The sequence below is a fragment of the Clupea harengus genome, chromosome 16 (assembly GCF_900700415.2).
Source record: "Clupea harengus chromosome 16, Ch_v2.0.2, whole genome shotgun sequence".
NCBI classification, from domain to species: Eukaryota; Metazoa; Chordata; class Actinopteri; order Clupeiformes; family Clupeidae; genus Clupea; species Clupea harengus.
Window position 1 is genome coordinate 18,548,935 of NC_045167.1, and position 14,063 is coordinate 18,562,997.

Genomic DNA, 14,063 nt, shown 5'->3' on the forward strand with positions numbered 1-14,063 from the left:
AAAACATATTCTGTTTTTCATACTCAAACTGTATGGTATGGTGGTACATATGGTTTGTATGGTACTCATGCACATATACACACATATGTTGTGAGATGCATTGAATGCAGCTCAGGTGAGAAATCACATTTACGCAACAACTCATACATATACAAAAAATGTTTACACAATGAAAATTATAACAATAAAGCCAGGAAAAAAAAGTCACTGTATTCTCACCAGAACCCTGCGGAGACTATTCGTGGCTTCAATAACAGGATCCGCACACTGCAGGGAATGACATCTCGGCTTTAATCAGATGTTCTGTCTCATCTCGATCCCAAGACTCATAAAGCAGGCATTCTAATCAAATACGGTTGTTCCCATAGTCACAGGCTTTCCCTGAGTTTAATAAGCTTCATCAAATCACTGGAGAATCAAAATACCACAGCAACAACACAAACAACTAACGTTTCTAACTTTAGGCACGGTTGTTGTGCATTAGTAATATCTCATATGAAATGGGGTGTTTCTCTCCCTCAGAGATTGTGGGAGTTACACCTCGAAGAGACGATAGACGCTTAACACTCTGGTTGGAATTATGTTTTGGAGCAGAGAATGAAAAATAGAAATAGAAATAAACAAAAGAAATCTAAATTTAGTCTGTAGTTGAACTGTTGTATAAAAACAATATGACACTCGTGTTTGTGTGGTTGGTAAAGGATATGCCCACGGCTGTGATTCAGCTGGGGATATCTTTTACCAACCCCACAAACAACAAGTGTCACATTGCTCAATTATGAAATGTATTATTCTGAGTGAATTTATAATAGGAGCTTTTGGTTGGGAGTTAATGAGGACATTCTCCATGGTTTAGAGTGTTGAGACTGCATGGGAACCCAACGGTCCAGAGAGCAGACCACTAGACCAGCCTGTCAGTTGCATTAAACTGTTCCAGTAGCCTGGGCTGACTGGCTGTTGTGTCTTTGACCACAGCTAGGTGAGCGCCCCTCAGGGCAGTCAGCCGTGACATCGTCAGCATATGGAGCTAATGCAATATGCAGGGGGACAGGAGCGGATTTGCAGTGTGTTGTCAAGGTGACCGGAGGGTCAGATGGTTGCCAGCAGCGATCTCCCAGTAGAGCCCCGCGGGGCCAGACAAACACCACAGCCCCGTGACCGGGGGAGCTTGTCCTGAGATGCCTCTCTCACTTAAGGTGTCAGCTGAACTGTCAAACCAGTCGTAACAGAACATGGAAAAAGTGAGAGGGAGAGGGAGAGGGAGAGGGAGAGAGAGAGAGAGAGAGAGAGAGAGAGAGAGAAGGAAGGGAAGGAGGGGGAGAGAGTGATAGATAGAGGAGTGGAGCCAAGGAGAGGAAGACATGGAAAAAGGAAAGAAATGATAACAAAGAGAAACACAAATGGAGTGGAAGAACAAAGCAAAGGGAGGAAGAAAGGAGGGGAAAAGTTGCACAGAAAGTTGCCTGAAAGCGGCATTTGCTTTGTTGTCACCGCACAGTGACAAGAATCTCATTTAAGTCAGCGGAGCATTGACCGGCTGTGACAGGCACTAAGCAGTCCGATAGAACAACAACTTGCGAGCTGACTGATCCCTAACTCTCAGATCTTTTTTGTGTAATCTGACTTGGCCCGCTTTCTTCTTCTTCTGCTTCGAGCGTAGAGATTACAGACCAAGATTAAAGGGAAAACAGCCTCTCGGAGCTGGAGTAATACTGCTCCTTCAGACAACAATGCACAGGCGAAAAAGAAAGGGCTTTGGCGGAGTGAAAATGAACTTTGCTTTCTCCCCCAAGGGCTCCCAAATCTGCTTACCTCACTGTGGAATGAGTTCGTTTTTTTTCCCTGTCAGGGATTCAGACTGAGTTTCTTTGGATCTTTTTCCTGTAATCTCATTATGTCCACAGAGGCTTACATGAATGGGAATATTTGGTGAACAGAGGCAGATGATGAGTGTTTGTCAGATTTCTCCAAATGAGCTTTTGTTATTGGATCAAAGTACAGACCAACTACATATAACACTATGGCTGTGATTCAATACTACTCTAGGCAGCAATTACTTATTGGACAGCCTGTGCCGCATCATCAAGAGCATCCAAAAGAATACTGCAGCAGCTGTACTGTCCGTGGTTCTTCTGCTAGCTTAAGAGCACAGAACTACGTTATACACTGTTTTATGTCATTTAAACACAGACATTTATTTCTGTTTCTTAGACATTAAAGAAGTCTTGTCCCATTCTGGTTCGGCTTGATCTGTTTACACTTGTTCAGCCTAGAGACATAAATCACTGATGTTTTTCCTGTCCCCCCCGCCCCCCCCTCCAGAACGAGATAGAGCTTCTCAAGGCAGAGAACGACCGCCTGAAGTCCAGTGGGAACTCCACCCCCCAGGCCACCCCGGCCAAGTCGGCCAGACCCCCGTCTGAGACTTCCAGCACCTCGTCGTCATCCTCGCGGCAGTCCCTGGGCCTCTCCCTCAACAACCTCAACATCACAGACACCATCATGTCTGGTGAGTACACGGACAAGTCTGGCGTGGTTTGGCAGGTTCTGCACAAAGACATCACGAGGGGCTCCTCAGAGAGTTACCACAGTCGCTAGACAAGAGAGCCTTGGTGGGAGAAGGAGGGGGTCTGAGGGAGTTAAAGTTGCTGTAATTACACCTCAAAATTTAATTTGTTTAGGAAAGGACTTAATTGGCCTAAGCTGCCTTAAGACAACTGCAGTGTTCATTATCCTGTGGTTACATCATACTTTGATGTGTGGAGTGAATGGTGTGGTTCAGTTACGTTATTGAGAGTGGAGAAGAGGAAGTTTCACTCTTCACCATTATTGTGTTTGGTCTTTGATCAGCCAATGAGGACATTTGGAACTCTTTATATTAAGCTGCTAGATTAAATTATATATATTAAATATAAATCTCTCACTCTTGCCTATAGGTCAGCCACTTGATCGGCCACAGCTTATTTAAATGCTATGATTCAGCTCTATTCCACTTCTCGACCATTTTGCGATGAGCATTCATTGCGATTATTACTTAATTTTCTCTGTTTTTTTTTACTTTGGATAAGAGTCACTTTGGATAAGAGCATTTGCTAAATACCGTAACTATACCTATATCTATATCAACATCGACAGTTGCTCGTTATGTAACATAGTCAGAATTGTCGAGTATTTCAGACTTTCTCCTTGTCCTCAACCGGACAAATGAAAGCCCAAAAGTGACAGTCCTCTCTCCAGAGGGTGTCTATTTTCCTAAAGTATTAGTATTGATGGAAACACTTTATTTGGATAATCCACCTACAGAGACTTTACAGATGGTTTGTTGAAATTAAAGTTCAGTCTTTCTAATTGTTCACTGAACATCACCTTAACCAAACCCAACCCCTAACCTTAACCATATATTGTAGTTAACAGCAGATAGTTCTGAGCATCTGTAGCTAGTCCATAGGGGACCATCCAGATAAAGTGTGACCGTATTGATTACGTATTCCAGTTATTCTAAACTTTCTGACGCATAAGAGGCCATTTGACCGCAGTGCACAGTCGGGGCAGAATAGAGGCAGTGAAGAGTGAAATGGGGATTTTGTGGGCAGCGAGCCGTGCCACACCGCGGTCATTGCCGAAAAATCCTCTCTGCCGCACGTGGCTCTCCTAACGGCCCTGTCTCTCTCACCGAGTCGCTGAGCACACACCCGCCCGCCTCACCCTGCCTGTTAATTAAAGAGGAGAGAGTGGGGCCGTCTCTCTCTCTCTCTCTCTCTCTCTCTCTCTCTCTCTCTCTCTAACTCTTTCCCTAACTCTCTCTCTCTAACTCTCTCTCTCTATCTCTCTCTAACTCTCTCTCTCTCTCTCTCTCTAACTCTAACTCTAACTCTGTCCCTCTGCGGACGTCGGGGCTGTTTAATTGATGGAGGGATGAGTGGTGAGCAGTGGTGCGTGGGAAGACGAGTGGCGGAGGGACGTTATCGCCCCGCCACAGAGGCCAACCCGAATACAAAGCACCTTACCCACTCGTCCTCCTCACACACTCGCATCACTCGTTCATTTTATTCTCTTTTCTCTCTCTCTCTGAGTCCCTGGTCCCCCCTTCTCCCCCACCCCCACCCCCACACCCTTGATCCTTTTCTCGACTTCTTTTCATTCTTTCTTTATCCATCTCTCCTCTCCTTCATCCTTCATCCTTCACTCTTCAGAGTCAGCTCAGTGTTAAAAAAAAAACAGCATCAAAGCAGCGAGCTTTCAGTTATGAGAGCGATTCAAAGAGCATAACAGGGCCTCAAAGCACTGCCTTGCACCGGCAGATAAACAATAAAGACTTAACTTGTACGCCGCTCACATCAAGTTGAGTCATGCCATTATGCCTTCAGAAGCGTTTGCCCTTGTACATTACTTCCGAAGGCGTTTACAATGGCTGAGCCCGGAGGTACGGAGGGACCATATGACTCATTAGCCTTCGGACTGCCTTTGAAGTTTCCCTTTGTGAGCCAAAATTCGGAGTTTTTTTTTTTTTTTTGCAGACATTCTCCTGGATGACGGCTACGAAGGGAATCTTCGCAAAGAAGGCCGAAGTGTCCGAATCGTCGTGACGATCCACAGCGGCTCCAACAAGACGAAGGTGACCTTGAAATACAGATTTGACCCTCAAGTTTCAGTGTCTGGTCTTACATACTCATACTTCATACTACTACTGCATGACGCATACTTAACTACTTTTTCGACCCTTTCCATTGGCAGGGCTCTCAGAGTCAGGAGTACCTCATTGGTTCCATCGGCGTGAGTGGGAAGACCAAATGGGATGTGCTTGATGGCGTAATACGACGCCTGTTCAAGGTGAGTCACTGTTCATATTAAGTTTATATCAAGCACTCAATTGAATGGCACTTGTTAAAGAAGTAAAGGTCGTAGAAGTAAAGTGTACAATAACTCATTAGATAATGGTGAAGTGCATACGTTTTAGCATTTAACATTACATATGGTTTTAGAATAGTGAGGTTGCTTGTTGAGTTGCTGTTTATTCATTCAACAGTTCATATTAGTTAAGGAAATATTCATGTGAAGTTGGTGAATACCAAACTGGCACTTCGACTAGTGCTTAACTTGGTTACGGTTACATTCCTGCACTTATTTTTATTTTCTATTTCTTTTTTTTTATTATTATTTCTTATGTAAAGTAGTATTTATTGTTACACCAGGGTTCTAATGCCTGTAGCTTGACTGTTCTCTCCCTTGTACGTCGCTTTGGACAAAAGCTTCTGCTAAATGTAAATGTAAATGTAAATACTAACTTCCGTCTCTTGCTTTTGCTTTTGCAGGAGTACGTGTTCCGCGTGGACCCCGCCACAAGCCTGGGCCTGACCTCAGAGAGCATCATGTGCTACCGCATGAAGGAGGTGGTGCGCGGCCAGGCCATGGAGGTGCCGGAGCTGCTCCCGTGTGGATACCTGGTGGGCGACAACAACGTCATCACCGTCAACCTCAAAGGTGAGGAAGGGTTAACCATCACCTGCTGACTGACATCCATGTTTTGGTATTTGAGTTATTGAATATTATCAACTTATGTTGGTGGCTCACTACAGGTTTTTCTATACAAAGCATCATATATTTAACAGAGCTGCTGTTGTTTTTCTGTCATTGGTGGGGTGATACATGTTATGTAACGTTTTATAAAGCACTAGCCTGTAGAAGTAGAAGGTTTTTTCACCGATATCATAAACTCTCCTCCTTCCTCCTCCTCTTATTGCCACTTCCTCATTTCCCTCTAGTTTCTTCCCTTCTTTTATCCCTAACTCTCATCTCTTCTTTGATTGTCTGCCCCCTGCAGGCGTGAAGGAGAACAGCATCGACGGGCTGGTGTTCGACACGCTCATCCCCAAGCCCATCATCCAGCGCTACCTGAACCTGCTGATGGAGCACCGCCGCATCATCCTGTCCGGCCCCAGCGGCACGGGCAAGTCGCACCTGGCCAGCAAGCTGGCGGAGTACATCGTCACCCAGTCGGGCATGGAGGTGTCCGATACCACCGTGGCCAGTTTCAACGTGGACCAGAAGTCCAGCAAGGTACAGGGGGAAAATGGAGATGAAAAGCATTTTGTATGGTGTTGTGTGAATTGGGTTTTTAATTGTGTCATTTATTAATTGCGTTTCTGCTAGTTTATTTATTTTTTTGTGTATGTAGAGCTTTTAATTACAATTAGTGCTCGGTGCACATTGCTCACATGCCCTGTTGTGAAGACGATACTGGAATGGATTGTTTATAAGAGTGTGTGTGTGTGTGTGTGTGTGTGTGTGTGTCTGTGTGTCTGTCTGTCTGTGTGTCTGTGTGTGTGTGTGTGTGTGTGTGTCTGTGTGTGTGTGTGTGTGTGTGTGTGTGTGTGTGTGCTCGGTTCACAGGACTTGAGGCAGTACCTGTGCTCGCTGGCGGAGCAGTGTAACTCCGAGGAGACGGACATGGAGCTTCCCACCGTGGTCATCCTGGACAACCTCCACCACATCGGCTCGCTCAGCGACATCTTCAACGGCTTCCTCAACTGCAAGTACCACAAATGGTGAGAGCAGTGCTTCTGTCAGGCTCTGCTGGCGATGCAGACACGAGCTGATTATACTGGTAGTGCTCGTCATGATGATAATGATGATGGCTATGATGATGTGTTTGATGAGATGTGTTAAAACCTCATTACACAGAAATCAAAAGGGAATGTACTATTTGATAGTGTTATCAATACTACACATGGCCTCGTATCTAATGGACTCTCTCTCTCTCGCTCTGTCTCGTGTGTCTGTTTCAGTCCCTATGTTATTGGAACCATGAACCAGGGTGTGTCTTCATCTCCCAATCTGGAGCTTCATCACAACTTCAGGTACAGGATTCTAACTGATATTTTCGTGATAGTAAGACGGGTTGTCTCAGTAAGATAGTTAAAACCAGCAGTGGATAATGTATAAATAAAATGTAAAAAATGCTGAAAGAGAAAATATACATTTATATATACAGTATTAAGTGTCTGCTATGACACTATTCCACCACAAGGTGGAGTTTTTTATGGTAAATAGCAAGGGAACACTTTTGCATTCTGTGATGTGAGACACACAACCTGATTGAGTGAAAAACAAATCTACACATGACGTGTGCCTTCTGCCCTCTGGCAAGTAAATAACTGGAGTAACTAAGAAACTGAATGCATTATTGTATAAATAAATAATATATTTCACAATAGCAAATAAAAGCATAGTTCATTTATCATTCCGAGTAGCCGTCCAGCTTGCCCACAGGGTCGACAGAAAATAACCCAGAGACCTGTAATGGCTCATGAATGGAAAATCAAATGCCATCAGGTTAGCTACCTGTGAACCCTCAGGTCCCGTGCTGTTTCAGAGATAGAGATAGAATGCTAAATGGACAGCTTCCCCTCTAAAACAGCAGACTTCTGTTGTCCATAAAGACGAGACAAACAAATCTGTCTAGTTTGTATTCAAAACGTCATGCCCACTTTAATGGCGTGCCCACTTGCAGGTGGGTGCTGTGCGCTAACCACACGGAGCCGGTGAAGGGCTTCCTGGGCCGCTACCTGAGGAGGAAGCTCATCGAGACGGAGATCGGCAGGAACATGCGCAGCAACGACCTCATCAAGATCATCGACTGGATCCCCAAGACCTGGCAGCACCTCAACTCCTTCCTGGAGGCGCACAGCTCCTCCGACGTCACCATCGGTGGGATCACACAGACATACACACACACACATACACACACGTGTAATTTGTCTAAAGGATTTCATGTTATCCATCTCAGGGGTGGTGTATTTAGCACCTTGCTCAATCCATTTTCTGTTATTACTGGTAATATTTCTTTGTCAAATGATTAAAAAAGGACAAGCATTTTGTCAATCTCTGGATTCAGATGCATTGAAGACACTGTCTCAAAGGACCATAGATTTTAAATTCTACATTCTTGAATTCCATTTGTACTCTACTCTTTACCCATTACTTTACTCTTTAATGAATTCCTCTGTGTTTAATTCATTTGTTAGGCCCACGGCTGCTCCTGTCCTGCCCCATGGATGTAGACGGGTCGCGGGTGTGGTTCACCGACCTGTGGAACTACTCCCTGGTGCCATACCTGCTGGAGGCAGTGAGGGAGGGACTCCAGGTGGGTGATCGGTCCCTGGAAGTTAGAGCAGTGTAGCACAGCATTGCACAAACCAGCCAGGGTCATTGGACTGATAACAAATACACACACACACACACATACCCATGTACTAACAGAGACATACGGCATAATAATACAGACTTTTCTGTGTGTCTCCATTGTACTGGGAAGTGTCTTTTGATTTAGTATGGTAAATGTATTCTACTCACACTACTCTACTACTTCTGGGAGTTTCTAGTCTATCTAGTATGGTAAATGTAATCATAATGCCTGGAAATGCATAAAGCTATGTCAGAGGTATACTATCTCACCAGTCAGTAGCCTACCAACTCTTCTCTCACTGTGTTTTGTTTCAATGAGTCAAATCGGTTTAAATTCTTCAACATGATATTGCCACTTTACCCCAGTGTTCTAATGTTCTTTGTCTTAGTCAGTTGTGCTGCACTGTAATCCTTGAGTAAATACATGTTGCTTCCCTGTGTGTGTGTATGCACGTGTATATGTGGAAAATGACATGAAAGTTGCCATGCCTTGACTTGACTAGCATGTTAGCGTATGTAACGACTAGCGTGTTAACGTATAGCGCCTGACAGAGACGGCTCATTTTGTGTCCCGGCAGCTGTACGGGAAGCGTGCGGCGTGGGAGGACCCGTCCAAGTGGGTGAACGACACGTACCCCTGGAGCTCGACGTCCCTGCAGCATGACTGCCAGGCTCTCCTGCAGCTGCGCCCAGAGGACGTGGGCTACGACGGCTACACCTCCTCCAAAGAGGGGGCGTCCTCCAAGCAAGTCTCCCAGAGCGACACAGAGGGGGACCCACTGGTAAGATGCCAGGAGAAAGCACCCACTTTTTACTGCAGAGAGGTCAGAGTTCAGGAAGTGACATTACGTCAATATATTTGTGCCCCACCATTGGACCGAGTTATTTGATTTGGACGTAGTGTTAACCCAGGACATAAAACTATTTCCAAATTTCATAACGAGTTGTTTTTCACTTTCAGAACCTGGTGTTTTCATCAGTGCAAATGCCAGTGCATTTTCATCTCAGTACGGATACCAAATAGGTCAAATTATATATTTTCCCCCCTCATAAGAAACTAATAACCACCGGAATAAACCACTCTAAACAAGTGTAAACATCGCCACAGAGTGAGTTTTCTGATCTTTGCCGTCCCGCTGGCTTTCAATTCATTTCATCCACGGCCATTCCTTATTTGTTTCATCCCAAAAGTGATGGCTCGGGCTGATCTGTCCTGCTCTAATGGGCTGTAATGGATCGCCTGACAGCAGGGAGTCTCCCGCTGTTGACACGAAGAGGCAAGGGAGTGGAGAGATGGGAAAACATAAATAAACAAGAGGAGAGAGAGGGAAAAATAAATAACGAACTAAATAACAAAACAGAATCTCTCACTTGACTTTCTATCCTGGGCAGCTCATTATTCGGTTGGCTTCACTCTAATTGCGGTCGGTGGGCAAAGGAGCAATTGCAGGAGGTGAAAAGGGACGTCCTTTTTTAGACAGCGGGCTTCTCCGTGCCTTCGCTTTATCCCAACCATGGGGAGGCTGGGCCACATTAGTCAGCCATGCTGGGGGTTATCTCAAAGCAACCACCGACGGCAGAGAGGGGAATGCTAAACGCTGTAGCCGGCATTTGAAGCAATATCAGCACGACTTCACAAAGCCTAGTCAGATGGTAAATTACAAAAGGGAAAGCAACTACAGACGCAGCCTGATTGCAGCAAGCTACGCTAAATGAGGAGGGGAAACAAAGTCATGAGGTTTCAAGCGATAGATTTGCAGTCTTACCCAGCCTAGATCCACTGGCAATGACAATGGTGGTTGACAATGACAATGGTGGTTTTCTATCTACTCTTCTCTAACATTAGAGGTCTGTTTCTGGGCTTTTAGAGCCATGTTGAGGTATATATTTTTTTTTACCATGTACTTTTGCATACAAATCTACATTGAGCTGTCAGATAACTCTTGGTGTTGGTTTTATTTCTGGAACATGTTGTTATACTGTCAGTTTCCATTCCTTTAGGAGACCAGTTTAAGCTGAGTGTCAATAACTGTGTGTGTGTGTGTGTGTGTGTGTGTGTGTGTGTGTGTGTGTGTGTGTGTGTGTGTGTGTTTTCTCCGTCATCCTGTCTTCAGATGAACATGCTCATGAGACTGCAGGAAGCCGCCAACTACTCGAGTGCACAGAGCTGCGACAGCGACAGCGCCAGTCACCATGACGACCTCTTGGACTCGTCGCTCGAGTCGGCACTGTAGACGAGATGGCCCACAGGAGACGAGGAGGCGTCCAGTCAGAGAGAGAGAGAGAGAGAGAGGGAGAGGGAGGGAGAGAGAGAGAGAGAGAGAGAGAGAGAGGGATGAGCGAGCAGCTGCTCCAGGGGCCCTCAGAGCTGAGTTGGACTGAGCTGCAGTCTGGCCCAAAACACCCCAGACCTGACATTTCTGTTAGCTCTCCCCCACCCCAGGGAGGAAAGCTCTGTTTGTCTGTGTGTGTGTGTGTGTGTGTGTGTGTGTGTGTGGAGAGGAGGGATTGTTGAGTGTCTACCAGTGACATGTTGTCTGCCTGTTGTTGGATGGTGTGTATGGCAGAAGTGTTGATCAACAGAGTCTAAGGATCACCAACGGAGTCTCTTTCCTTCCTCTGGTGGGCTGGGGATGACACGCACACACGCACACACACACACACACACACACACACACACACACATCCTCAACTGCACAGAACCTCTGCGATGTCAGCTGCTCAGATGGTGACGGCGTAGATGTGTGTCCCACTAGTCACATGTTGGAACTGGAAGAGTTTTTCTCCAGAGCTCTGATTTTGACTGATGTGGTGTGTAGTCGGCTTTTAACTGTTTTCACACTGATGTTTACAGTGGGCTGAGTCTTTCTTTTTCTCCCCCTGCTACTCGCTCAGATCTTCACGGATTCAAAGTTTGACGCACGTTTGCCGCCAAAAACAAAAAAAAAACTAAACAAAAACTAAAAAACCCTCTGAAAACCAGATTTCAGATGAGCCACGTGAAACTGGCTTGGTGCTTAAACTGGTGGTTTACTGGCAAAGGCACAGCCTTGGTCCTTGCAAGTGCCATTGCCAAATGAAGCACAAGAGGGTGCATTCTGTTATAACTGCTACTGTGAAACGAAGGACTTTTGAAACACAAACAGTAAACAAAAAACAAACATGCCACTCAATTCACTGCCAAGCAATGGCACAGGGTGGGGGAGGGGGTTCGAAGTCATGATCTGAGAAAACACTGTAGTGCAAATTCATTTTATGACGTAATCGTGTGTCACTTCTTCAATCTTCAGTCTTCAACCTTCACAATCGGTATCGGAGGGGACATGCTCTCCTGCTACTGACTAAGCAGTGACACACAGTTGGATTCTCCGTGCGCGACAAATAGCATTGGCTTCAATGTGTATGTTAAATCTGTCATTTATGCGCTCGAATCACATCTTTCGTTTGTTTTTTCGTTGTACATCATCCTTTACCTTCTGAACAAGCAGCTACGTTCCAACCCTTTGCTGCTAGGGAGGGTCAAGACATAGAAGAAAAGACAGTAAGAAATCCGTACTTTCACCCAAGGGCCAGAACGAGAAGGGAACAAGCCTGAACCTGGTGCTTTCTCGCTGCCTTAAATGTGCTAAGCTCGGAATGAAATTCAAAGCGTTACATTGACCTTGAATCTCTTGATGCCATCCAAAGAGGATCTGATGACACCTTGTATGTAGTTGTTAATGCTTTTTTAATAAGTGTTTTTTATCTTGAGTTCAGGGTGGAGTCACAATGCCATCTCTGATTCTGTGAAAGGCCACGTTGAGTTTTATTTTTCATATCGGAAAGGCGAAAACCTTTCAGTGAATGTGTGCGTGTTGGACACACAGGTAGAGTTAGACCACTTTGAGAGTTTGCGATGAAGAGATGTGATATTTTATTATTTTGTCACCCAGTTGACCTGGGGAACACTTGAACCAACATGAGCACAATCCAACCTCGTGATTGAGATAGCTTGACGAGCATGTTGTTTTCAGTTTGCTATATGTGTACGTAGGAAATTGACCTATACTTCTACATGCTACGTAAGCATGTGGATCAAAATAATTAAAAAAATCAATGCATTTTAATTTAATTTATCCTTTTTATTTTTAAAAAAAAAAGTATGTGGGATTATAGTTTTTGCACAGTTTATCGGGGAAGGGGATTTGTAAATATAAAAAGTCTTGCACAGTTAATCCAAGAAACATCCGCGATCCGGTTGATGTTCTACTCCGCTTACTGAGAATTATTGTATTTTGCAAACTGAGAAAAAAAAAATGATTAGAAAAGTAAACCAACACATTGTCAAAAACTGGTGTATGTCTTGTGATGACTGGTTGTTTTGCCTTTACAAAGCTGCAAAGTGTACAGAGACAAGTGTTTGTAGTGTCTCATAAACGTATATGATAAACCTGAGGGAGCTCAACAGCTAATTGACTTACTGTTTAAGAACTAAATTAGTTTGCCAAGACACACAAAAAGAAAAATCGAGCAATCTCATGCATCTCTACTAGTTTACCTTTAAAGGTCCCTATGGTACAATCTCAGACATACACAGATCAGTGACATTGTTTCTTTTTTTAACCCTTTAAATGACACGGGGGACTGTCACGCGTGGGCCCGGTTCTGGGTTTCGTTGCCATGTTGTTCAAAAAAACGTTTGGAGAGTTCACCTTTGAACCTACCGTCGTTCATCACCGAAAGAGGGATTCTCAACAAACATCGGGTGCTATTGACCATCAAAACCAACCTCAGAGCATTCCGTGCTGGTTACACAACCTCAGGACGATCCTTCTCTTGGTGCTTAACGGGTAGGCTACGCTACGCTAGCAAACTCTCCACGTCCTCCACAACCTGGTGGCTGTGAAAGTCTTGTTTGTCCCAAAGGCACAGATTCAGTGTGTACAGATGGTTTTTGTTTTTTGGAATCGGGGTCGATATTTGCTGTGCTCCACAAGTCTGTGCTAAAACAGTTTGCCAAATATGCGATCCTCTTATTAAAAAAAACAAACAAGACTTTTATAATTGTTCTACACAATGTCAAACTCGTACACGTACCTCAGTCTTGACTGCCCAACCGTCCAAAAAAAGAAGAAGTTTCACACCTAAACCTGTGATGATTTCTGTGGGTACTAAACATTCTATTCTATTGACTTCCTTTTTTATTGCAAGTACATCTCGGTGAGAACATAGCATTTACTACTTTGAAAATATTTTTTTTTTCCTTTGATTTTATTATTTGGTGGAACATTTGTCCTTTAATGTTTTATATTTTGTACATTTGTAAGTAACATATCATGTAAATATAAAGAGACCACAATTTAAATCATCTGGAGGATTTTGTAGTCTTTGTAAAGCCCTAATAAATGGTATTTGGTGTCACCTTAAAAGATTACTGTTGTATTTTATTTTATTTGCTGATATGAACATTTCCTACACATGCATGATATAACAAATGAAAGTAAATATCAGTGGGAAGGTGCTGTTGTACTTAAGTGTTTAAAGGAGACTTGGAGCCTGAGACTGAGGAGCCCTTTAGAGTAAGGGTTAAGGGTTTAACATGTAGATTACAATACAATCTAAAGTACACTTAAAGGTTCCCTGGAAATCTTGACAGAAGTTTAGGTACATATGAAGGTTCTTTATTTAATGATACACAGTGTAGGTCTACTTAATAACATACTTTTTTACACTTTGAGAGTGGGTAGTCGAGAAAAATAAAGAGACATATTAAATAGGGAAATGTGATCGCCTGCTGGAATGAACAGACACATTTATCCAGTGAAACAGAAAACAATAGGTGAGTAAAGCTAGCTTATTTATTTATGCGTTTATTTAAAAAGGGACAGTGTACATTGATA

At 44.0% G+C, this 14,063-nt stretch overlaps 1 protein-coding gene across 3 annotated transcripts in view; it reads left to right on the plus strand.

Annotated features, from left to right (window-relative positions):
- The window catches only part of nav3 (neuron navigator 3), a 165,691-nt gene extending 152,099 nt beyond the window's left edge, over positions 1–13,592 (plus strand). For all 3 annotated transcript variants that reach the window (XM_031583052.2, XM_031583053.2, XM_031583054.2), the window contains 11 exons: positions 2,323–2,509; positions 4,518–4,615; positions 4,735–4,830; positions 5,313–5,481; positions 5,822–6,057; positions 6,391–6,545; positions 6,786–6,857; positions 7,511–7,707; positions 8,025–8,143; positions 8,763–8,966; positions 10,299–13,592. In XM_031583052.2, the coding sequence (XP_031438912.1) occupies positions 2,323–2,509; positions 4,518–4,615; positions 4,735–4,830; positions 5,313–5,481; positions 5,822–6,057; positions 6,391–6,545; positions 6,786–6,857; positions 7,511–7,707; positions 8,025–8,143; positions 8,763–8,966; positions 10,299–10,418 (1,653 nt within the window). In that variant the 3' untranslated portion in view covers positions 10,419–13,592. The remainder of the gene's footprint in view (positions 1–2,322; positions 2,510–4,517; positions 4,616–4,734; positions 4,831–5,312; positions 5,482–5,821; positions 6,058–6,390; positions 6,546–6,785; positions 6,858–7,510; positions 7,708–8,024; positions 8,144–8,762; positions 8,967–10,298) is intronic.
- The last annotated feature ends 471 nt before the right edge of the window (positions 13,593–14,063 follow it).